Genomic DNA, 25,521 nt, shown 5'->3' with positions numbered 1-25,521 from the left:
TTGCATTTTCATTTCTTTGCTGTCCAACCTGGGGCTAATTCTCGCTCTCCAAAGAATTCAAACAAAGCAAAACCAAACCGGTTGTGCCATGGGGTCTTTGCAGAGGTTGGTCATATGTAGCTACTGAAGAAAATAAGGCATTTTCCACTTTTTCTTCCTCCTGTAGATTTCCCCTACTTCTCAGCTGTGCCTGTGTCCTCTAGTTCAGAGTCAGTTCATTTAAATTACATTAATAATAGAAACAGTCTCTTGGAAACTCAGAAGTTTCCAGATCAGTAGTGGGCTTCACATAACATGTGAAATGGTCAACCCAGTAGACTTCTGTGGCTTTGTCAGTTAATTTACATCCTTAATTTCAGGAAAACTACCTAATTTTTGCTGAAGATCTTGCTAAGATACTAAAGTGCACAGTCAACCTCTCACTCTGAACCTCCTGCATGTAAGGCATAATAGATGTGAAATAGTCAAATAAATTGGTATTCAAAGAACTGTCTGAATTGTGAAAGTCTATTTCAGACCTTTGAAGTGCTCAAAGAGGTTAATGCATTAGAGGGTTTACACCACTGCAGCTCAGCTTTTCCCTGAGCCAGAGCCGTGATTACTTCCCAGAGTCAGTGCTGGTAGAACAGTTGGATGTGATGATCTTAGAGGGCTTTTCCAACCCTCATGATTCTATGATACATCCTCATCTTTGAAGGCAGAACCCTTCAGCAGATGCCACCCATTCCAGCTTCCAACCTCCATGGTATTTATGTACTAAAATTGCCTCCAGTGGCATGTGAGTCCTGGAGTGCCTTTGGCTCAGGGAGATGAGAGCTGTTTCCTCATCAATACAGAGGCATGAGCTAGCAAATAAAAATCATTGAAAACAATTCTTCTATTACTTTGTCATGCTTGTGTGCAATTTTTTACACCATGGTTTTACTGCATGTCTGCCTTGAAACATGGGATTTCTCTCCTGCCTCCTACTGCCTCCTGCCCCTCTGCAGTGAGTCATGAGGTGTGTGACAGGAGGAATAGGCATCTGTCAGCTCAGAACGGAGACTAAACCCAGTGTAGGAGACAATAACCTAAATAAAATGTTCTTGGCTCTCAAACTTGGGAATTTCTTGTTGCATTTAGAAAACATTTGGGTTTCTTTCTTGGCTAACACTCTTGCCTTGAGGATACACATGGACATGTATCATTAAAGGGACCCTCTGCTAATGCCTCCCCTCCAGGCTGGGCACCCACCATGCATCCAGGTAGCGTGAGAGGCAGCTCAGGGGCAGCACCACCCACCTGTGCTGGGCTCCCAGCACAGCATTCCCTTCCATGTCAGGAAAGACAATTCCATTGGATATTGCATCCTCATGGTGAATCTCCTTATGATGCAGAAAAATCTCTTTTGCACCATGTCCCCTCGTTATCTTTAACCAGTGTGACTTTTGTTGAGTGGAAGAGATTGTCCCCATCTGCCCTTGTGAGACCCCACCTGCAGAGCTGCCTCCAGCTCTGGGGTCCTGACCACAGGAAAGATGTGGAGCTGTTGAAGCAAGTCCAGAGGCAGCCACTGAGATGCTCCAAGGGCTGAAGCCCCTCTGCTCTGGAGACAGGCTGGGAGAGCTGGAGGTGTCCAGCCAGGAGAAGAGAAGGCTCCAGGGAGACCTTAGAGCCCCTTCCAGTGCCTAAAGGGGCTCCAGAAGAGCTGGAGAGGGACTTTGGACAAGGGCCTAGGGTAACAGGACAAGGGGGAATGCCTTCCCGCTGCCAGAGGGCAGGGTTAGATGGGATATTGAGAAGAAATTATTCCCTGTGAGGGTGATGAGGCCCTGGCACAGGTTGCCCAGGGAAGTGTTCCAGGCCAGGCTGGACAGGGCTTGGAGCAACCTGGTCTACTGGAAGGTGTCCCTGCCCATGGGAGTAGGGTTGGAATGAAATATCTTTAAAGTCCCTTCCAACCCAAACCATTCTGTGATTTTTGAAATGATACCTCACTTATCCTACAAGCTCCAAGGCTGCTGTGTGTCCTCAGGCCTCTCTTGCTCTCTCCAGGGAGGCTCAGCTTGTCCCACAGTAACAGAGATGGGGTGTGGTGAGCCAGCCCTCCCCAGCAGGCTCCGCTTTCTTGGCAAACCACTGAGCACACATCACCATCGTGAAACCCACTTAAAATGCAACGTCGATGTGAAAAGAAGGGATTTGAGAAGTGTAATCTCACCATTACATTTCTGCTGGTCCCCAGAGGGTGCTCTTGCCCAGGGTTTGCCAGGCAGCTTCCTATGGGAAGGAAGTTTGGCAGACAACGAGAGCCCAGAAATATTCTATAAGGAGTCTAGCTGCAGGCTGCAATTTTCTTCTCCATGTTTCTTTCTCTGTCCTGCTGCTGCATGGAGTGCTGAGATCCTGCCAGCACCAGCTGCTCAAACAGGGAATGAGAGCCAGGCCATCCAAGGAAAAAAGCACCAAGAAACTCATTGCATAGATATAGAATCATGGACTCACAGAATGGTTTGGGATCTTAAAGCTCATCTGGTTCCACCCCTTTGCCATGGGCAGGAACACCTTCCACTAGACCAGGTTGCTCCAAGCCCCATCCAACCTGGCCTTGAACATTTCCAGACATGTGGCAGCCACATCTTCCCTGGGCAAGCAGAAAATACACAGCAGAAAATTTCTTTCCAGGCAGAGAGAATACAACATTTCCCTAAAGTAGGATTTTTCAACCTTTCTCAAAGGATTTAATAAGCACTTCAGAATTGTTTCCTAGGGAACATGGTGAGCTTGCACAAGGTATAATTTGCTCTTTTTTTCTTATCTTTTATTCATCTGCAGTGAAAGATGGAAAATACAAAGACTTTCTCTAGTCATTCTTGCATGGGCCTGAGGAACAGATGCCTAGGTGGCTCTGACAAGCTGGGGATGCCTCTCACCCTGAGGGTCTGGAAGATCTCACTCCGTGCCCAACAACACCCGCCTGAGCAATGGGAGGCCAAGGGTGAATTTGTGCCTGTGTCCTGAGCTCCCATCAGTCAGCTTTGCTTTGGACACACAAAGAATTTTAATAGTTCCAGTCCTCCATCAGTTTATCCAATTCCTTATTAAGACCGATTAGACTTCTGGTTTCACAACATCCTGAGATGAACATGCCATGCCAGCCCTTCCTTTGCCTGCTGCCTCTAGAAACACAGAATCACAGAACAGTTACGGTTGAAAGGCACCTCTGGAGATCATCCACTCCAACCTCCAGCTCTGAAAAGTGCTGAATAACCACCTCTAACCATTCCCTGTTCCTACTGCATCCATGTCTACACTGCTAGTGCCTGTCACCTCATTCATCTCTTTCCTAACACAGTCCTGATCCCTTTTCTTGCAGCGATGCCATTCCCACTTCTAACCACCCATTTTCTTCATATCTGTGACTCTTTTGGGGTTACTTTAAGATGTGTATCCCTTATCACCGCTCTATGCCCAGACATGATTCCTGTGCTTTTCTGTGCCTTTAAAACTGGGTGTGAGAGATAAAAAAAAAGCCAGATGAATTTTTCAAAGCAGTTTGTGCTCCACGGACACAGACCTTCCTGCTTTTCCCGGCTCTTGGCTCCTTTTCTTGAAAGAGAGAGATGGAGAGTTAAGCTCCTTTGTTGTCCTGGGGCTTTGGTTTCTTCTTCTTCTCTTCTGGACTGTTCAGCAATACCAGAACACACCGGGAGACCTTACAGCTCGGCCCGGAGGGGCCCAAGCCAACCCAGCTCCAAAGAGGAGAAAGCCACACCCACAAAGGACTCTGGAAATTTACCAGGTTCTCTCCACAGCGAGAGGTTTTATTTTCCAGTATCATTCTTTTCCCGTTGTGCATTGTGTCTATTAAATAAATAGTTTTTTTCCTTTCACTCTCCCCCGAGGAAAAACTTTTTTCCCGAACCTGGTGGAGGAGGAATGGCTGAAACCTGCCTTCCATCAGAGGATGTTCATTTTGGACGTTCTTCCAACTTGGTCTCAAACCAGGACGGTGACGTTTTCCAGTTTTTCTCCATCTTTTCTGAGCCAGGCACCAAAGCCACACACACTTGTGAGCTTGCTTTATACTGGGGCAAGTGATATTTTCCTTGCAATATCTGGAGCCTTTTTTACTTTTTAATCACTCCTGAGCCTTCAGCTGATGTTTTCAGGGAGCTGCTTACAGTCACCTTTAGCTCTTGACTGGCATTCATCTAATTTAGAGTGCCCCGGTGTACAGTGAGGGATGTGCTTGACTTTATCCTTCTCAACATTGACTCTAATTTCTGATGTTATCACCCACCTGCTCTGTAGCCTGAAATACTTCTGCAGTGCTCTCTAGCCACCTTTTACCTGTGTCAGTTCTAAACTATTTTCTGTAGCAGAAACACTGTCACCATCCAATTTGCAGCCTTTTCTCCATATCATGAATACGCTGAAAATTCCAGCCCCAGTGGAGATGCTTGTAGCATCCAACAGGAAATCTCTGCATTTTTACCAATTTGCCTTATCTTTGCAAGCTGTTGATCTGTTACAGCTCAGTGTCTCTGAAAACTCTATGATAGACCTTCTTCAAAGTGTTTTTGGATGACATTATATTGACCAGGTTACTGTTGTCCACACACACCACCGCTTCTTGCAACAGCTGGAACAGATGTCTGAGTCACAACATTCCTCTAAAAACTGTGTTGACTCTTCCTCAGTTCATTATATTTATAGAATCACAGATTCATGGAATATCCCGAGTTGGAAGGGACCCACAAGGATCATCAAAGTCCAACTCATGGCCCTGCACAGGACACCCCCAAAATCCCACCCTGTCCCCAGGAGCATCCCGTATCTCTATCTCTGACATGTTTGTTTCCTTGTGCCTTGCCTAATTATTAGTTTCCCAGGACACTCACATGCCCATTACTGCTTTAAAATGTATGCAGACAGTACTTTTAGTCTTCAACATCTTGACAGACAGCTTGGGACAGGCTGAGGTGGTTGTAAGGAATCACAGATGGGGGGAAAAAAAGCTACAGACCCACAGAAATCTGGCTGGAAAATGAATAAATGGTTCTTAAATGAAGAAACAGTTCCAAAGGGAGGTTTGCAACAACCAGTGTAGAAGCTGTTCAAAACAGCTTTTTGTGCATATTCTTCTTTCAGCTCTGGAAAACACCCTGGATAGCTGCTGACCCTTCTTGGACCCACCTAGGTGGTATGGAAAGTATTCAGCTCCATCTACAAACTGGATTAGGGTTCCAGTGCCTGCAGCTATCTATGTTGGGTTTATCCCATCCATTTATACTGTATCTCCATCGGAGGTACCTAAGATCTGTGCCTGGGTGCTCTCCAGGCATATGTGCTCCATCCAGGATGTGGGGCTGGGGAAGAAGTTGCCAGGAACTAGAGAGAAAAAAAGTGGTTTAAGTCTGAAATTATATCCGCTGGGTCCCTCTGTGGCTCAGGTCAGTGAGCAAATGCTTGTGACACTGGTTGCCCAGAAAAGCTGTGTTTTCCCCGTCCCTGGAAGTATTCCGGGCCAGGTTGGACAGGGCTTTAAGCAACTTGTTCTAGTGGAAGGGGTCCCGGGTCTAGTGGAAGGGGAGTGGAATGAGGTGAGTTTAAAGGTCCCTTCCAACCCAAACCATTGTAAAATTTTATGATTCTGTGATTTTAAGGACTGCATGACCACAAGGTGTGTAAATCCCACCATACCCAAGCTCATAGTTGTTCTCTCTCACATTTGCTGTTTGCATCCCGTCTCCTGCTGGGTCACACCTTGGAGCAGGTTTTCCTGGGGCTGTTTCTCAGCTCAGCATTTGGCTCAGTGCCTTGGCCTGCTTTGTGCTGAGCTGAGTGCCCGTTGCTATAATTTTACCTGTTTGTGTCCCTTAATCTGTATTTGTTCCCTTGAAAGTGCAGGGAGATCCATTAAAGCAGAGGCACTGGGTAAATACTGCCTTCTCCTCACTCCACCGGCACCCGGGATCAGCGATTAACTCTGGGTAAACAGAGCCGACTGCCAGCCAACCCTTGGCCACAGCAAGGGGGAACAGGGGACCCGCAGTGCTCCTCCCCAGGTGTGTGGGGCACTTAAAAGCTGGAGTTGTCAGGACACTACTGGAGCAGGACGGTGGCCTGGAGCTGAAGCTCAGGTGGCTGGTGCCTGATGGCCATTGGACGTGTCCCGCTGATGGTGTGCCGTGGGCGGGATCAACCACCAGCACTATAAATAGGGCTGGCAGCAAATCTGCCTTTGGGAACCAAGCACTGAACCCTGGAGCGTGGAACAGACGGCGTGGGCTGGGTGGAGGAGGCGCCCAGGAGGAGGCGTGGTGCCGGTGTCCTGTACTGTGCTCCTGTACTGTACTACAGCATGTGCTCGATGCCAACGCAGTGCCTGTAGGGCTTCGGCTCAACTGGGACGTGGATCACAGTGCTGGGTCAGATCCATAAGGGCTCCCCAGTAGGCACTAGGAATGGCAGGAGCTCAGGTGGGACTACCAGGACCTTTCCTGGAGCCTCCTGTTGGGCCTTGCCCCGTCTCTGACTCTGACTCTGACTCAGAGGACGCAGCTGTGGGTGGCACAGGACCCAGCGCTGGGGCACAGAACTCCTCCCAGGTCATCCACAGTGGCCACTTCATGGTGTCATCCCCGCACAGCGACTCACTGCCCCGGCGGCGGCACCACCGTGCCGAGCCCGAGCCAGCTGATCCCCGGAGTATCGACCCGACCCTCACCCGGCTCTTTGAGTGCATGAGCCTGGAGTACAGGTGAGTCTCAGAGCCCTTGCATGTGTCTTACGGACCCCCAGCTAGCTGAAGGCAGGAGGCTAGCTGAGCCCTGTTGCCCAGCCAGGAATTTGTTTCCATCTGACATCCTCCTCCTCTTCTCCATGGGCTGTGATGTGCCATATGCTCAGAAATTGCCATCCTGGAGAGTTTCAGGGAAAAAGAGCTGATGTTGGGTTGCTGGTTATGGAAACAGGTCAGAAGTTTCTCCTCTGTTCACATGTAGCTTGACTCTCCTCCATTTTCCCATGAGATCTGGTGTCACTGTGCCTGGCTGTATCTCCCCCATGGCCAGACCTAGCACACTCTGTAGAGCAGCAGTGACCCTGTGGACAGCTAACACTCAGTTCTTTGGCAATCCAGCCCAGAGCAGGAGTCCTGCCTTCTGTCCTTGACTCTATCCCCATGTCCTGAGGTTATTCCATGGCATACAGCAGCATTTGGGACTGGATGACTGCATGGGTTTTGTCCAAGGTCTCCTGAAGGCTTTTCTCCTTCTCTCCTGCAAAATCAGATGGGTGACTGCATTGTTCCCCTGCCACCCAAATTGCCTAAGATCAGTAACAGCTCTTTAGTGACAACAGGACAGACTGCAGCGTGTCCCCTACAGTCACGGTCCACATTCTTGGAGGCAGCTCCCCTCCTTTGCCAAGCCCCAAGGTTTTGAGTTCTCTCCAGCATGGCATCAGCATGACTTGCTCTCTGCTGGAGTGCCAAACTGCTGGCACAGCTTTCCCAAAACGTCCAAATGTGAAAACCTAGAATGATGATGTCCTACCATGTGAAAGCAAATCCTCAGAAAAGCAGCCTTGAAGAGGTTGCCTCATCCAGAATCTCTCAGGTTTGCCTTGAAGTCCTTGAACGCTCAATGCAATAGGGAACATGGTCACTGCCGGGACATGCTTGGGGATGCTGGGCATAGAAACAGCGCTCCAAGGGTACCTGTTCCCACACAGTTGTATACATCTGACCTGTCACCATATCCCAGGTGGTGGTTGGGATCATCCCAGTTTGCCAGCAGCCAGCACAGCACAGCTCTGCTCCAAGGGGCTGGGGAAGGCAGTGCTCTGTGGGAGCACAGGGAGCCTCAGTGTGGGGTGACCCAGGTGAGGATCATGCTTCCTGGTCAGGCAGGGCACCCCTGAGTGCCACAAACAGGGGACATAGAGACACTGGTGGCCTCGCTCTCTTTTCCTCTCCCAGCCCCATTCTCTCCATACCTGAGCCCTGCATCTTTGAGGCTCGAGGAGCAGACACTGTCACACCAGAGTGCTCTGACTCCTGAGGTGCAGGCCAGCTTCAGTGTCCCCCTGGGCTCTGGAGCTCCCAGGCAGAGTGGAAACAGACAGGGTACAAGGGCTCTGGCAGTTGGAGTACAGTGTGTGACTGGGGACTGGCCATTCCACTGCAGTCAGGGCTCCATTGCTCCAGTTCTCCCTACCCCTTGGACTCTCAATGGCTCATTTCCTTCCTGCACTGAGCATGGCAGTGCAGACACTGGCTCCTATGTAGTGGGACACTTACCTGGCCTTGGACACCTCCAGGGATGGGGCAGCCACAGCTTCTCTGGGCAACCTGTGCCAGGGCCTCCCCACCCTCACAGGGAAGAATTTCTTCCCAGTATCCCATCTAGCCCTGCCCTCTGGCACTGTGAAATCATTCTCCCTTGTCCTGTCACTCCAGGCCTGTGTCCAAAGTCCTTCTTCAGCTCTCTCGGACCCTCTTTAAGCACTGGAAGGGGCTCTAAGGTCTCCCTGGAGTCTTCTCTTCTCCAGGCTGGACAACCCCAGCTCTCTCAGCCTTTCCTTTGCTAATACATTTTTGACACACTTGTAGGTAGCAGCTGGACAAAGGTATCAGGGTGGGAAAATGGAGTTTAAAGGCTCTTGGTGCACTTCTACATCTGATTCGATACTTCTCCGCACCACCTATCATTTCTCACCTCCCCTCCCAGCCAGGTTCCCAGAGGCAGCACAGCCTCAGTTGGGGTCACCAGCCCAATACTCTCCAGCCCTCAGGAGAGCACCCACAGTTAAGTTCAGACTAACTTCCTAACCAAGGAGAAAACACTGTAAGGTGTGGTAAGGGGGGCACCTGTGGAGTTCCTCGTCCAACCCTCATGCAGGTCAGGGCTAGATCCAAAGCCAGGTCAGGTTGCTCAGGGCCATCACTTCTACGGATGGAGCTCTAAGAAGTGAGCCCATCACCTGCCCAGCCTGCCCAGGGCTTCCCCTCTCCCACAGCCTTCCACGGCTCTAGTTTGGAGTTTACCTGTTCGGACTCTCATGTCCATTTCCCCTTGGCCTTTCACAGTGCATCTCAGTTTGAGAACTGCCTGGCTCCATCTCCTCCTTTGGACAGCTAATGGTAGTAATTCTCTCTTCACCTTCTTCAGGCTGAACAAACCCATCCCTCACACTCCTCTTCTGTCATGCATATTAGTCCCCAACCACCTCGATATCCTCCAGGATCACTCCAGTTTGTGAACCTCCCTCTTTGTCCGTTGGACACAGTGTCCAGACTTGGCCATAACAGTGTGGAGAAGAGCAGAAAACTATCCTGTCTCCTGGTGAGCTGTGACTACTGCAGCCACCCATCCTTTGCTGTCTGGGCTCACACCATTTCAAAGGCAACTCACTAAACTTTCCCTATATTTCAATGGCTATAGCTGGAATTCCTCGCCACTCCAGCATTCCTGCTGTGCATTTCACAGACACTGTAGCAGTCTTGTCTCAGCCTGAGCAATCATCCTGGGGATATGACTTATCTTCCCTCCATAGTCAGGACTGGGCATCACTTCTCGCTGGTAAAGAAATACTCTCTCCACATCAAGGTTTGCTTCCAGCAGTAACTTGTTCCCTCAGACCCCCCAAAGAGAGGCAACTCTTCTCTCTGAGGTCTTCCTCCTAAGGCTAGGATGAAGCAGTTCCTTTCTACCTATTTTCCAGGTCATTTACAGCAGCTTCCTGCTTAATGATCCTTTTCCACTCCTTCTCCTGCAACATCCTGCATTCCTTGAATCCTTCCCTAGAATGTTGTTTCTGCCTGCAGCCCACCTGGCTGTGTCTCATTACCCAAAAAAGCTGAGGGTGGAGCTGAGCTTCTTCAGTAGCTGCTCATCCTCTCCATCACCACAGTGTGACCTGCACAGTGTCCTGGGTGGGCTCACACCCCTTCCTGTGACTTATTGTTGGGAATCACTGACCTGGGGAACCTCCTCCTGAAGGAAGGAAAACTGGGAGCAGATTGGCAAATGCAAACTGCAGTCACTCATGATCTTACCTGCCAACATCTGTCTCATGCTCCAGAAGCAGCTTCCCAAAGCTGTTCCCAGAGTGTGATGGAGATTAACCTCCTCTTCAGACTGGGAAGTGACTTGGAGTATCCACTCAGCCCCTCTTGTGATTTAAAACAAGGCATCTCGTGTGCCAATTCCATACTAATTCATCCTCTTGGCAGCCTCTGTCTCCCCTGGGAGAGGTGGAATTGCTGCTATTGATTCTCTAATTCACGGTGCCTTAAATGCTCACACAGGGCAGTGAACACCAGGCAGAGACTCCAGGGACGCACTCACTGGAGTTCATCATCCAACCCCATTTTTCTGGCAGAAGACCTCCGTTCTAGGGGGTCTGGTGAGTGGGAAAGGCTCATGCTCAGGCTAAACCCACCGACGCTGCACTGTGGCTCTGCTGTCACTAGTGGCAGGGAGTTGCACTCCTTTCTTCTGTCATTCTCCAAGGTTTTGGGGCTGATCCTGTTCAAGGATTGTGCAGAGGGGCTGGGCTGGTGTGCTGGTGTTCCCATGCACAGAGGGGTCATACCTCCGGACACCACCAAAATAACTGGCTGTGGAGATGGGGCTTGGCTTGCAGCTCTCTCTGGCTTCCCAGGCAACTCTACAAGAGGATTTCAATGCCTTCCCTTCTCAGCTGGGGCACTTCATGCTGTCTTTGCATGGAGGTAAATAAATGTCTGTCCCAGAGGCAGAGCATTCCTGCTGGGAGTACACACACAGAGCGGGCCCCTCTCCCAGCACAGTCTATCAACACCTTTGTTCAACACTATCCCCAAATCACCCTGGGACTGAGCTAACTCCCGCAGGAGGCAGCCAAGCTGGAGCAGTGGCTGTTTCATCCACGGTGAAAATCCAGCTCATTTAGATGGCAGAGTTTGAAGGTGGATTTGAAGAGAGCCATTTTTCACTTAAGGGACAGTTTAGAGGAAAACTGTGGTGAGATTTTTAACTTTCTTTCCGGACTCTGGATTTCAAAACATAAAAATTCAAGAAAAGGCATGCTTTTGATAGTAAAATTTCTGAGAAATGGAAGATGAGTGTTCAGGACTTGCAGTGAACACTGTCCTTCTGCCAGCCATGTCCCACAGCCCAGGAAACAAAGCGGGGTTCTGATGGCCTCATGGGGATGCTGCTCCTTGGAAGGGATGATCAGGGTTACCCCTGCCAGGAGACCCTCGGCTCAGCTGTTCCCCTCCAGCTGCTGCTCATTTCTCTTTGTGCAACCCTGCATCTCTCCAGATCACTCCTCTCTTCCCTGCTCCTCTTGCTGCTGATGAAGAGAAAAGTACCCGTGTTGCCATGAAATCAGGGACTGCAACACGTGAAACTGCTGGATGGGTAAATGAGTCACAGACCAAGCAAGGTGCTGCTGGACCCATGCCGGTGTTGGACCCAGGCTGGGCCCTGTTGCCACCTCACCCCATCCCACAAACACCCTGTAGCCAGTGGCAGGATCTGTGTCCCCCTCCTTGTGACAGTGTAGGGCAGCAGGACCCCCAAACCTGTTTGGGGCACCCTATACCCTTCCCATGGTTCAATGTGGAGTTTGCATCCATCTTCCCAGGGAAGGGTGGGGCCCTTTTCAAGGCAAAACAGGGAGCAAAGATCAGCCTGTTAAGCCCCAAAACTGAAAGGATCATTAAGGGGGAAAAAAGGCATTTGGTGGTAAAGCCAAAAGGCATCTCCCTGCTGCCTCCAGGCCCCACAGCAACTCCTAGCCATGGCCCACTGGCCTCATGTGTGGCCAAGGTGTCTTCCTGTGTCCCACAGGCTCAGGCTGCTCCTCTCAGCTGGCTGTGAGTGAGGAACGTGGCCTTGACCAGCAAGATCTGGCCATGTGCCCAGGAATCCTGTCCCTTCCATTGGCTCCTCCACCTGGCACCATCTTGCTGTTTGCCTTGTGCACCTGGGGAAAGTTCAAAATCCTGGTGATAGTGGAGTGGTCAGTGTTAGGCTTAACTCTCTGCAGGCTGGAGTCACAGGTCCTTCCCCAGCTCCTGGGGCTGTGTGTCAGGTTAGGTCTCCCTCGGGAGATCATCCCCATCCACTCCTGCACCTGCTCCCAGACACATCCCTGCATCAGGCTCTGGAGTTGGGGGGGTCCCCAGTTCTCCCCCTCTGCCAGAGGCAGATTTCAAGGCAGGTCAAAACAGAACCCACCAAAATCATTATTTGAGAGCACTTAGAGGTTTCACAAGCTCTCATCCCCAGCACCTCCCTGGGGACACAGCCTGGTGGCACCTGGAGGGGCTGGGAAGAGGGGATACAGCACCCTGACACCAGCTCAGCCTCCACCTTTCCTGTTCCATGAATGTACCAAGGAAAATTTGGAGTCAAAGCAGCACTTAGATCTTTAGGGTACAAACTCTCTGCTGGAGAGGGACATGGCCTTCCAGGCCATGCAGCCTGCAGCTGGCTTTCAATGGTACCCCTGCAGCAGTTGGCATTGCCCTGAGGCCATGCCATGTTGTTGGGAGAGCCAGAGAGGTAAAATGGACCCCAAAGTAAGGCAGGGGACCCTGGCCTCCCCCACAGAGCTCCTGGGGCAGCAGGACCCTCAGGACCTCCTAGGGGGCTGCATATGAGGTGTTGTGTCCCCTGGCTGGACAGAAACAAGACAAGGAGTGAAATGAGGCTACCTGCACTGCAGGTCCCATCAGGGGCATCACCACCACCACCATGATGAGCTGCAGAACAAACATAGCTGCCTCTGGGAACCAGGAAATGAGAAGAAGGGAGCCCAGCTCGGGCTGGGGGGGGCAGGTTTGCAGGGATGGGTGTTGAGAAGACGCCAGGGAAGCTCTGGCTGAGGGCAGGGCTGGTGTCACTCTCTGTCTGTCTTGGGGCACAGGCAAGTGTCCCTTAACATCCTGAACATCCTCCAGTGTTGTCCTGCCTTCCCAGACCCACCACGATGGCTGCCCCTGACTGCCCCAGCTGAAGGCAGCATTTCCAAGCCTTGCCTGGCATTAAAGGGAGGGTCAAAATTAGCTGCCCAAACACTGTGATGAGGCAAGAGCCACTACAGCATGTGTCACCACACATCTCACCTGGTCAGGAGACTTGCCTTCCTGTCCCCCAGGGGCAGGACACAGCTGGCTTGGTGGGGGCAGCGGGATCCCGCCTCAGAGCTGGGGTTCAAACATCAAGGAATCAATGCCTCAGTGTGCCGTGCTTTAATCCAGGGGTTTGAGAAGCCTCTTGTGGGCCTGTGAAGCTCAGGGTTTAGGTCTGTGCTGCTCCCAGGGTGTGCAGGAGTTTGGAATGCTCCTGTGGGTGCTCCCCCAGGAGCCTGGCAAGCACCTGCAGCAGAGCCACGTGGCTGTACCTGCTCTTGACTTGCCACCAGGCTGGTGGCCCCTGGGCATCTTTCAAGGTGGTGCTCCTCAGCTTCCCCTTTGCTTGGTGTTTCAGTGGGAAGCTAGTGTCTCCAAAGTGGAAGAATTTCAAGGGGCTGCGGCTGCTTTGCTGGGATAAAATTCGACTCAACAACGTGATATGGAGGGCATGGTACATCCAGTGTGAGTATGGGTCAGACCCCACTCTGTCTGCCAGATGCCAGGCTGTGCCAGTGAGATGGGGCTGGCAGTGGAACGACCGTGTACAGGTGCAGAGATAGGGATGGGACATGGATACAGCCAGCTGTGTTCTCCCCCGTGCAGATGTGGAGCGGAGGAAGAACCCTGTGTGTGGCTTCATCACCCCTCTGGAGGGCATGGAGGCTGATGAGCACCGAAAACCAGAGGTAGGGCAGGGTCCCTTGCAGCTCTCTGGGGCAGCAGCAGGTCCGTGTGGCACAGGGGGGACCTGGGGACACGTTGCATTTCACAGATTTGCTGGAAAAGGTGTTTCTGATACGGTACAAGGAAAGCAGCCCTGGCTGTGGGGTGCTGGGGCCGGGGAGCTCAGCCATGACCCCCTGTCCTGCCCCCCAGGCTGTCGTGCTGGAGGGAAACTACTGGAAACGCCGCATCGAGGTGGTGATGAGGGAGTACCACAAGTGGAGGATCTACTATAAGAAGCGGGTGAGTGGCTCTGCCCGTGCTGCTCCCCATCCTGTGGCAGTGCCAGCAGTGGGATGGAACACAGTGTGCCCAACCTGGAGCCGTGGCTGACAGGGCAGGACGTGACAGGCTCTTGCCAGCATGGGAGGGGGATGCTAGCTCACCCCCTGGGCTCTGCCCCCTTTGCCCTTCCCCAGACCAGGCCCACCCTGCCTGGGGGGTGACATAGGCTGTCTTCTCCTTCCAGCTCCGAAAGTCCACCCGGGAGGGAGAGATCTCCAGTCCAAAGCAGGTGAGTCTGCTGAGAAAGGGTGGGAAATGGGAGAAAAGAGAGCACAATTTGGACCCCTGCACTGGGCAGAAGGGCAAAGGAAGGCCCCAGGGCACGATAAGCCCGCTGGAATGGGATGCTGAGCATCTGGGATGCTGGATTGACCCTCTGGAAGCAGCAGTGTGCCAGGTGTTCAGGTTTGGAGGGAGCAAACGCTGCAGGGAGCATGGGAGCTGCCAGGGGGAGCAGCCGGGGAGCCAGACATGGACCCTACCCCGGAAAGGTGTCCACTCAGCTCCTTTGCTCTGCCTCATGCAGGACGAGGATGTCTGGAGGCCAACGGAGAAATGGTGCAACCAGCTCTTCTGCAACGTAGTGCCCATGCTGCTTGGCGATGAGGAGGAGGAGGAGCGCGGGAGCAGGCAGCATTTCGATTTGGACACCTTCCTCTCGGACATATCTGACACCCTCTTCACCATGACACAGATGCCCAGCACTCACCAGGCACTCCCTGAGGATGGTAGGTGCCCCAGACCATGCTTCAGCAGGATGTGGAGAAGGAATCTGGATTCTGCCTCTTGGCTGAGCCCCTGAGAGCTGCCAACCATGTCCTTTTGGGCAGGCAGGGTCCCCTGGCATCTGCCCTGCTGGGGCAGGGGGAGTGGATGTTCCTGTCCTGCTCCAAGCAGGAGCCACCAGAGGAGGGGATGCTTAAGGGGTGTTTGGGCAGGGTGGGATCGTCCCCCTCTCCTGTGGCTCCCTGTGCATCAGCATACGCTGTCCCAGGGCCGAGCTCCCCAGGGACTACCGGCATCATGAAGGACTTTGCCCCAGCCCCCAGGGCAGATCCTGCTTCCATGACCACTCTGCTGTCCCTACCTGGCCATGTCCCTGGGGCATCTGCAGCTCCAGCCAGGTCCTGTGCCAAGGATCAGCCTTTCACTGGGGTTCCTGGGAACCGCATGAGGCCCTAGAGGTGCTGATAGACAGAGTGGTGGGAGGGGATGGCCCTGGCTCTCCACAGGGTAGGCACTTATCTCCCTGCCCAGTGATACAGGGTGACTCTGGGGTGACACAGAGGTGTGGCAGCCAGCCAGGTGTCAGGGCAGTGGTGGGAGCAGCACTCCAGGTGGGTCTTGGGGATGCTGTGGCTGGGCCGTGATGTTCCAGCTCTGCCCTCTTCCAGCGTATGTTGGGAATGCTGACGTGATACAGCCGGATTTGGCACCCCTGCAGCCCAGCCTAGACGACATGGACATATCAGGTAAGAGGCAGCCTGGATACGATAGCACATCCCACCCAGCCCTGCACCCTGTGACGGCCTAAAATGGGGGGGGGGGGGGGGTCACAGATTTGGCCTGGCAGCAGTGGGAGCTGCTGAGGCAGGCAGAAAGAACTGACATCTAATGGCACGGGCAAAGCAGCGTGGATGGGCGGGGGCTGAGGGCAGAGCCTTGGTGTGCCTGGCTGCCCCTGGACAGAGCCACAGAAGGTCAGAAAGGGCTTGGCCAGGAGCTGTGGGAGGGGAGTTCTACAAAAAGAGGGTATTTCCAGGAGTGCCAAAGCCCCTCTTTTTGGCTGCAGACAGAGGAAGGACAATTGTCCCCCAGAGGAAGAGGAAACCTCTAGAGAGTAGGTTCCGCTGAGTCCCCTCCTCACCCCACTGCCCAGACAGCCTGGGCAGTAGGTTTGGAGCTGGGACCCTGCACTGGGCTGTGCTACATCCCCTGGGGACAAGTCACTGTCCCTGCCAGGCTGCCCAGAGACAAACCTGGCACAGGTGTCCAGCTGGAGGGCAGGGGGCTGCTGAGGGAACACCAGCAAGCGGGCGGTGGCAAACTCCCCCGTGCTGCCATGCCAGGCTCTGAGCTGTGAGTGTCCATGCAGTCAGCTGGGACATGTCCTGGTCCCAGCAGTGTCCCCATATGCCAGGGTAAGGCACTGTTGGGGACCAGCTTTGCCCTCAAACATGCCAGAGCTGGTGGCCTGTGCACATTGTGCAGGGTGGGAGCCGGTGGGGAGTTGGTGGCTACCCAGCTATAGCTAGTGGCCTTGGGCAGCACCAGCATCTCCAGACCCCTCTGTGAGCACCCTGGAGCTCCATGGCCCATCTCCACTTCCTCCAGGAGGAGGAAAAAAGGGTACTTGCGCCATACAGCTGCAGGGTGTTGCAAGACCAGATGCTGGCGGGGAGCAGGCTGGGCACGCTGTGTGCCAGGGCAGGTGGTGGCATGGATGCCCTTGGGATGGATGCTCTTGGGATGGATGAGGTGGGAAGACTCCTGCCAGCACCCTCTCAACTCATTCCAACCAGAGACCCCATCAGGGTGAGCCGTGCTGGGAAGAGGGTCTGTTGCCATGGCTGGTGCTTCACCTTCTGTCCCCTGGTGCCCTAAGCGGGCATCGGTTGCTGGAAGGTGTGACAGCTCCGAGTGGGTCAAACTGACACTCGATAAGTGTCTCTTACCCCAAGAGGTCCTGTATGGTGTCACAGCAGCAGTTCCAGCACCTCTCTGAGGGCCCAGCATGGCCTCATGCTCAGCAGGAGATGGCAGGAGCACGGTGGTGCCTCTCTGAACCCATACATCAGTCAGGCTGGCTTTTTTCCTGGGAAAAGGCCTGCGTTTTGCTCCAGGGCGCTTCTTGGCAATGGGATGATTTTACTGCAGACTACAGTATCAAAAGGAAACGTCCCTTCCTGCTCTGACCACGTCCAGTGCCTCAGCCAGGGGGCACTGCTGGAGCTGGGGAGGGTCCCAAGTCCTGCTGTGGCTCCTGGTCTGCCAGGCTGGTGTGTCCTGGGACAGAGCAGCATCCCGTGGGCTGCTTGGAGACCTGTCCGTGTGAGTTTTGTCCTGGACGGAGCAGCTCCCTGGGCGATGTGTTACATCTGAGCACTGTCCGCGTCATGTACCCCTGGGGCTGTGGAGAGAGGAGACTGGAATGCTGGGTGCCAGCCAACCCAATTATGTCCCAAAAAGTCACTTTTTCAGCAGGGCAGGCAATGGCTTTTCATGGCTTGGGAGCAAGGATCACCCAGCAGCCTCGTGCAGAGCTACACAGGGCAGGCATGCGGGGTGGGCACCATGGGGTCACAGGGCTGTCATTGTGTCGGGTGGTGCGGCAGAGCTCAGTGCCTGTCAGTCAGCGCCTGCAAACCAATCCCCAAATGAGGAAGCATCTCGTGTCTGCAGCGGGTGCTGGAGTGTGGTATGAGGCAGATGGAGAAGTCCCGATGGCGGAGGCGAGGGAGCAGCTCGGCCCTGTGCCCTGCTGCCACCATGCTCCAGGTAGGATCTGTGCTGGGCGCTGGGGCTGGGCTGCCCGTCCCGTGGGCTGGCAATGCCCTGCTGCACTGCAGGGCTCTCCCCAAAGCCTGGGACCAGTGCTGGAGGGTCCTTGGGTTGGGAAGGCCCGATCACATTGGAGAGCATCCCCAGGTTTGAACAGGACACCAAAGGTGTGGTTTTCTGACCACGCAGAGGCTCTTCTCCCTTGAGCAGGGCTGCGCCCTGGCCATGCCACACTGCCTGGAGCGAAACAGGGCGATACGACAGTGAGGAGAAGCATGAGCAAGAGCTACGGGCTGAGGAAGGGGCAGGAGAAAGGGAGGACAGGGCTCCCAGGGACTGCCGGCCACCTTCCATCCCTGCTACACAGTGAGAGGCACAAGAGGGTCTGACAGGCCCAGTGAGAGGCACAAACAAATCTGACAGGCTAGGTACCACAAATGCCTATAAATACCTGCAGAGCTTCAGTGCTGGTGGCAGGGACATCCTGGTGTGGGCATGGCTGAGGTGGGGGCAATGTGGGGCTGGACTGCATCCCAGGAAGGCCAAGCTCCTGCCTGGCAGTACTGCAGCACACACAGAGTGCTGGCTTGTGGAGGGGCAGGGATGGCCCTGCCATGCTGTCAGGGATTCACCATGGCTGTGGCAGGGGTAAGGGGCAGTCTGAGGGCTGACTGGGGCATCTCAGCAGTGGCCCTGTCCTGTCTCACATCAGTGTTCCCCTCAGATGGCAGTGCATGGCATGCCGGAATCATCACCGTGCCCAGTCCCGTGGCATCCCACAGTGCTGGCATGTTTGCTCCTCTGGTATAGATTCAGCAGGGTCTCAGGCCTTTGTGGGTCCCAGCCAGGGCACCCCAGGTGCTGGAGCCTGGACCACAGATAGTGCTCTGAGCATGGCTGTGCACACCAGGCAGGCAGAACAGGCAGAACTGGCAGTAGGGCCTGGAGGTGGCACTGCCAGTGCCAGCCAAGGGCTGGAGAGAGCACAGCTGGGTGCTTCCCAGAGGAGATGCGAGTGCCTGTGCCCGGTGGCTGCTCAGGCACTGAGCCTGTGCCAGGAGCTGCCAGGCAGCAAACCCAGTGAATCCATCCTACAGGGAAGCAGCCAGCAGTGCCATCCCTGTCCCACAGTCATCCTCTCCATGAAGAACCTTCCCTATGGCGATGCCAGAGCCAGCACTGATGCAGGGACTGCATCGAGGCATTCATGGGGCTGATGTGCCCAGGGAGACAGCTGCCAAAAGTGTGGGGCCAGCCCTTTGTGCTGTGGTGTCTGGGCCTGCGGAAGAACCAGGGTTGTGGGAAGGAGAGAGGAAGGGAGCGGGAGTCACAGCAGGGTCACGCGGCTCGGCTTCGGGAAGGCCATGGGATGTGGTTAGCCACAGGCTGCACGCACTGCAGCTCTGGAGCGGGCAGCACAGAACTTGCCACCACTCCAGGGGACCATCCCCGTGGCCTGGGAATGCCGTGACCTGATTGTCCGGCCCCTCCGCTGTGGCTGCCCCTCCAGCCAGGGTGTCATAGTCCCTGCCCCAGCCTGGGGCTGATACAGCAACACATACCCCTGGGAACAGCTCTGCGGCTGGAGCATGTGGAGTTCAGCTGGGTGTCAGGGATGGGGTCCCCACATTTGAGTGGCATTCCAGGTGGGTTTTCCTGCCCCTGTGCATGTGGCAATGCCAGCCCTGAGTGCAAATCTGCTGGAGCTGCCCTGGCCCCAAAAAGTGCAGAGTGCCAGTAACAGGGTATGGTTCCACCCCTCGTGCCCCAGGGTGTCCCCCTCCTCTCTGGGCAGGTCTGCTTATGCCGGTCACTGTGTCTCCACTTGGTCCTGCAGAAATGTTCACCAGCCACCGGCCACCCCCATCTCAGACACAACCAGGATACCAGGATCCATCCTGCTTCTTGCCCACGGGCGAGCCCCTGTTCAGCAGTGGGGCGTCCCTGATGGGTGCTCAGGGTCTGCCTGCGAGCCCTGAGGCCCAGCTCCTACCTGGCACCCTTCTCCAGGTGAGTGGGATCCCAGCCTGTAGCCCACGGCTAACTGGTGTCCCAGTCACCTGCCCTGACCCTGCCATGTCTTCTGCAGCCCAGTGGTGCCTCCCAGCTCAGCCTCCACAGCGCCTTCCTGGGCTCTGAGCGGCCCCTGGCCCCCTTGCCCCCCGAACCCCCCGACGTGGCACCCAGCAGCCTCAGCCCCCAGCTCCGACACAAGCCCACACTGCAGTACGACCTCCCTGGCAAGTGCCTCAGCCTGGAGCCGCCAGCACCCCACTATGTCCCCCCCATCCAATGCCCCCGGGCACCACTGCTGAGCCCGGAACCCCCCTTCTCCCCTGCCTCCACACCCCGCTCTAAGTTCCCCTACGCCAGTTCACTTGACCCCTCGCTTGTCACCCACCCTGCCTCCCCTCTCTCAAGCCCTTGCTTCACCCCCTACATCCCAGGGCTGGGCTGTGCCACAGGCATGGGAACCCAGGGGTACCCCAGCCCTGCTGCCTCCCAGCTCCTGCCCCCTGCCCTGCTGGGCAACCCCAGGTTTGCCCCCCACAAGGGGCTGCCACAGGGTGGGGGTGGGCGGCCCAAGGCGAAGCCCAGTGGCACCAAGGCAAGGAGGCTGCCAGGACACCCCCTGTCTCACCTGCCCGAGCCCAACCCCTGCCCGAGCCAGCTGCTGACTGCAGGTAACAGGGTTGGGGGGGTTTTGGGGGGACACAGGGGTGAGGTGGGGGGCATGCTATTGTGGGGATCAGAGCAGGGACCCCATTTCTCCCTGGGGCTGGGACACAGGGAATACTGGGCAGGGCACATGGAGGTCCCCATAGTGGGGTAGTTCCAAACCCAGGGGTGAAGCCATGCCTGAGGGATCGCCCTGGCTTCAGTGTCCTCAGAGGGAGATGAGGCCCAGCCCCAGGACTTGGCACAGATGGGAAGTTCCTGTCTGGTCTCTATGGCCCTGTTGGCACAATGGGTTAGAGGGTCACTGGTGTCCTGCCTGATATGCTGCCCATGGGTGTGTGATGGGCACTGTCATGTCCCTCTGCTTGTTTGAGGAGGGGCTGGGGCTCCCTGCCTGCACGAGGCTCCTGAGAACATCCCTGTTGTGAAGAGAACAGGCACCTCCTCCCTCCAGAAGTGCATCCCTGTTCTCTGGGGCAATCCAGCAGTTCTGGTGCAGGGAGGGGCTGGCTGTCCCCTGGGGCAGGAAAGGCCACCCCAGCCCCAACAGCCCCATGCAGCATCACCCATCTGCTCCCTGCCCCCTCAGCCAAGCAGGACCTGGCACTGGATACCCCTCGCCCGATGGATGCAGGACTCATGCCTACGGCCCCTGTCTCCCCGGTAAGCACTCAACCACCCCCCTGGGTTGGGAATTGCCTTCTCCTTGCTGCTGGGGAAGGGATGGAGATGGGCTCTGGGGGTCACACTTTGCTGTGGGCTGGACAGATATGGAGGGAAGGAGGGGGCACGTGGCTGGGTGGCTGGGGGTGGCAGGAGTTGCCTGAGTTTTTTCTCCTGTAAAAGAACCAAGGCAGAGGTGAGTGACATCCTGCTTGCAGCACCCCTTTCCTGGGGCCCTGGGGCTGGGGCTGCCCCTGCAGATGGTGGCATGGGGCTGCACATCCCCCTTCCCCATCCCCTCGTGGGGGTTTGGCTGCCAGTGCCTGGGCAATGGCCAACCTGGGTGCTGATCCCCCAAATCCCTTTCCCTCTGCCTTCTCCCAGCAGCAGAGCACTGTCCCCAAAGTCCCTGCCACCTTCCTCTCCAGAATGGCCCAGATGAGCCCAGGACTGGCTCCTAGCTCCAGCCCTTCCCAAGTGGTGCTGCACACAGTGGGCACGCAGCTGGGCCCCCTGCGAGTCCCCAAGGCAGAGCAGCTGTCCCCCAGCTCAGCTTGTGGTGAGTCTGGAGCACCCCAAGGAGCTCCACAGGGCACTGGGGTTCCTGCAGAGAGCTTGGACCAAACATTGTGGGAATTTTCATTTCAATCCTGGCTATTTCCATTTATGCAGCTGAGCACGGAGGGTTCCTTCTGTGCCCCTTCACCTGCCTCTTTCTCCAGCAGCAAAAGCAGAAACAGGAAAAGACAGAAATGGAGCAAAATGTCGGACTGTGGTTTTGAAACCCCGGAGCCTGGTTTTGGAGCAAGAAGCATCCGCTTTCACCCGCAGAAACCAGCGTGGCTGCTGGAAACCAGGCTCTGGTGTTGTTCCTAGTTCAGTTGGGAACTGAACACCACAACCTTGCTGCCCTCATGACTCTTTCCAGGCGATTTGCAGCCCAAGAAATGATGGGAATTTAAAATGTCAAATCCCAGATTTTCCCATTTCTGAGCAGCTGTAAAATGAGTGGGATTTGGGATAATGTGTGGTTGGAGGCTGAAGTGAAGCATCCCCATCAGCTGAGTGGGGTGGCTTGTCCTGGGGTGAGGGCAGCACTGTGGGATGCCCCTCTCTGCCCATCCCAATGCAGGACCCTGGTGTCACCTTGTCATGAGTGCTGTTGCTATTCCTCTCTTCATAGCAGCACCTTCCCTTTTTCAGGCAGTGACTGGCCCAAGCCCAGCCAGGCTTCCCCGGGACCCACTGCAAGGCTGGGCACTAGCATCTCCCTGCACCACCCCATGTCCCGTCCAGGGAGGCCTGAGTCCAGCAAGGTATGGCAGGAGCTGCCAGCTCCATATGCACCCCCCTTTCCTCCTTGCCCCCAAGACACCATCCACCCTCACTGAAAGCTTTGGGCCAGCCTGTCCCCAGTGGGGCTGGTGGCCCATGGCTGTCCCCACTGCTGGGAGGTGCCTGACGGTGCTGACCTGCAGCTGGAGAGCCGCCGCATCACACACATCTCTGCTGAGCAGAAGAGACGCTTCAACATCAAGCTGGGCTTCACCATGCTGCACAGCCTGGTGAGCACACTGAGTGCTCAGCCCAGCATCAAGGTGAGCACCCACGGCCAGCCCTGGGCATGCAGGGACATGGCGTATCACCCGGAGACACTGCATCCCTGCTGTGACCCACAGCACAGGGCTCCTCTCCTGCGCCCCAGCCTGTGGTGTGGGAGGCTGGAGCACACAGCAGGCGCACAGTGCGGCTGTGCCAGGGTAGTCTGGGCCCCCTTCCCCTCTCACCCCATGGCCCTCCAGGTCAGCAAGGCCACCACCCTGCAGAAGACAGCCGAGTACATCTGCAAGCTGCAGCAGGAGCGGGCAGCTCTGCAGGACGAAGCGCAGCATCTGCGGGAGCAGATCGAGGAGCTCAATGGCTCCATCAAGTAAGGGGGCCGTGGCGGGGGGAGATAGGGGAGCACTGCCTGCTTTGGGGTTCCCAGGCATGGCAAGCAGCAGTGCCAGGACAGCAGCAGGACACAGCAGGTCTCCCTGGAGCACCTCCCAGCTGACTGTCCCTCCTCAAACCCTCTCTGCGGGAGGACTGGAGTGGGGCCAGGTCCCAATACCTGCGCTGGGAGGGGGACATTGGCTGGCAACTCCTGCTGAGCCGCCGTGGCTCCCAGCCTCCCAAACACGGCCCCACAACACTGGCTGTGCCCCACAGCCTGTGCCAGGAGCAGCTGCCGGCCACAGGGGTGCCCATCACGCGCCAGCGCTTTGACCACATGCGCAGACTGTTCGACGAGTATGTTCGCTCCTCCACACTGCAGAACTGGAAGTTCTGGATCGTATCCTTTGGGGCCTGTGCCCGCTGCTCCCTCTGACCCTCCACCAGACACAAGGTGCTCTGGTTCATATGCTGCTACTGGGTCTTTGGGGTCTCTCAACCTTGGGAGGACTTGAGGGCTTTGGAGACCACAGGGAGATGTTTCCCAGCCAAGGTCACATGGTAGGAAGATGCTGAGGTGCTGTGGTTAGGAGGGATATTCTGCTACAAAGGATCAAAACCAGTTGGATAAATGGTCCTCAGGGAGAAGGGAAGTGGAGCTAAGCTTACAGAGGGAATTGCCCCTGATGACATGGGAACTGGCTCTGAGAGGCAGTAGCCGTGGATTAGGAAAGGTCCAGACACAAAGCTAGGGACGTGATGGCTTGGTCTTGGTGATTGCATGGCATACCCTGGAAACACAGGGGTGGAGAGGACCAAGGGCCAAGGAACCTGTGGGTAAAGGGCTGGATCTGCTCCTCTGTGAGCAGGGATTAGACACACTGGGACTCACTGGCAGAGCCTGTGAGGTCTGTGAAATCCCAAGTGGCAGAGGGATGAAAGGCACTGCTGCCCATGGTCCCATCCAGCACAGGATGTCTGGCAGAGGTGACTTCCGATACAGAGCTGGGGAGCTCCTTCCTCAAGACACGGGGTATCATAAAGCCAACATGGGCTCCAGGACATGCTTGTGGTGGAGATATCTGTGTGGATTACTGCCTGCATAAAATCACCAGGCTGGTCCCTGCAGGCTGGTAGATTATGGGACACACTGGTGTCCTGCCTTGCCCCTGAGCACTTTGCTAGCTGGTTCCCTGACCTGCTCTGGAAGAGATGTCTTCTGTCTCGGCAACCTTTTCTGGCAGCCCCAGCCATGACAGGGGTTTTGCATCTCTTCCACCGACTACCCAGGTGACACTCATGCCATCATCCCAGCAGTTGGGGCTAGTGCCAGGTGGGGTGCTGTGCTGGGAAGGCACCCAGGAGGTCTGTTCCATGGCCCGTCCTGCAGCCCCAGCAGTTCTGCTCCATGTCCAGACAAGAAAGTCTGTCCTGCTGCCATAGGAGGGTGATGCCCACACCTGGGAGGAGTGAGACCATCGTCATGGCAAAGCTGGTCCTTAATTCCTCTGATCCCACCAGTTCAGTATCATCATCCGGCCCCTCTTTGAGTCTTTCAATGGCATGGTGTCCACAGCCAGCATGGAGAGCCTCACCCAAACATCCCTCGCCTGGCTGGACCAGCACTGCTCCCTCCCAGCGCTTCGGCCAAGTAGGTGGCCCTGTGCCTGGCTGTGGCACTCCGTGCATGTTGGGTTGGCCATTGACTGAGGGAAAGGCACAGGGGAAAAGGACAGGGGTGTCCTGATGGATGGCAGGGCTGATCTGTGGAATGTCCTGGGGCTCGTGCTCAGTGCTTTTCTGTGCTCCTGTCACACCCACGCCCCAGGTGAGCCGGCAGTGCCCTACCCTAACCCCGTGTCCTGGCAGGGCAGGCTCAGCGTTCCCCAAAGCCCCTCAGGGTGGGTTTCCCTTCACCGCGTCTACTGGGGCTACGGGAGCGCACAGTCCCACCGTTCCGGGGGCTGGAGCGGGGCCGGGCAGCACCGTCTTCCTCAGAACGGGTCACGCCTTCCAGCCCTGTCCCCTGTCCCCGCAGCCGTCCTGAGCTCCCTGCGGCAGCTGAGCATCTCCACCTCCATCCTCAGCGACCCGGCCCGTGTCCCCGAGCAGGCGGCGCGGGCGGTGGCGGCGCTGGGACGCCCCGGCGCCTCCTCCTCCTCCTCCTCCTCCTCCTGACTGCTCCGGGGTGTCCTACGGGCACCCGCGTGGGGAGCCCGGGCTGCGCGAGGGCTGTCCCCACCCCGTCCCCCCGCAATAAAGAACTTGCTGTCCCACGGACCCCTCGCCCCTCGTGGTTCTTCAGCCCCGGGGCCGCTCTGGGCACGGCCGGGAAGGGCGGAGGGGGACCAGGACGTGAGGGGGATTGAGACCGGAAGGGGTGAGAGCCGGGACTGGGAGGAGGCCAGGGGCTGGGGGAGGATGAGGGAAACCGGGGTTGGGGGCAAGTGAGGGGAGAGGCTGGGGGAAGGGGTGGTCCGGGGCTGGGGGAGGGGGGAGCTGGGGGGTGTCCGTGGCTGGAAAGGGGGACGGCCGAGGCGGGGGGGAGAGTGCAGTACCACCACTAGGGACCGCCCTACGTGGATCACTGGGGCCGCTCATGCGCACACGAAAATTCC

At 55.9% G+C, this 25,521-nt stretch overlaps 1 protein-coding gene across 1 annotated transcript; it reads left to right on the top strand.

Moving 5' to 3' along the window:
- Nucleotides 1-6,449: 6,449 nt before the first annotated feature.
- MLXIPL (MLX interacting protein like) lies at nucleotides 6,450-25,081 on the top strand (the record flags this gene model as incomplete). Its single annotated transcript, XM_082294872.1, has 17 exons — nucleotides 6,450-6,745; nucleotides 13,473-13,579; nucleotides 13,721-13,803; nucleotides 13,994-14,083; nucleotides 14,310-14,354; nucleotides 14,652-14,853; nucleotides 15,520-15,597; nucleotides 19,464-19,636; nucleotides 19,716-20,310; nucleotides 20,895-20,968; nucleotides 21,353-21,527; nucleotides 22,172-22,284; nucleotides 22,447-22,566; nucleotides 22,771-22,898; nucleotides 23,180-23,303; nucleotides 24,425-24,554; nucleotides 24,942-25,081. The coding sequence occupies 17 exons, from the start codon at nucleotides 6,450-6,452 to the stop codon at nucleotides 25,079-25,081; spliced, it is 2,673 nt and encodes an 890-aa protein (XP_082150998.1).
- Between the last annotated feature and the right edge of the window lie 440 nt (nucleotides 25,082-25,521).

The sequence above is a fragment of the Coloeus monedula genome (assembly GCF_965178545.1).
Source record: "Coloeus monedula genome assembly, chromosome: 20".
In the NCBI taxonomy this organism is placed as follows: Eukaryota; Metazoa; Chordata; class Aves; order Passeriformes; family Corvidae; genus Coloeus; species Coloeus monedula.
This window is presented reverse-complemented; position numbering and strand designations above follow the sequence as displayed.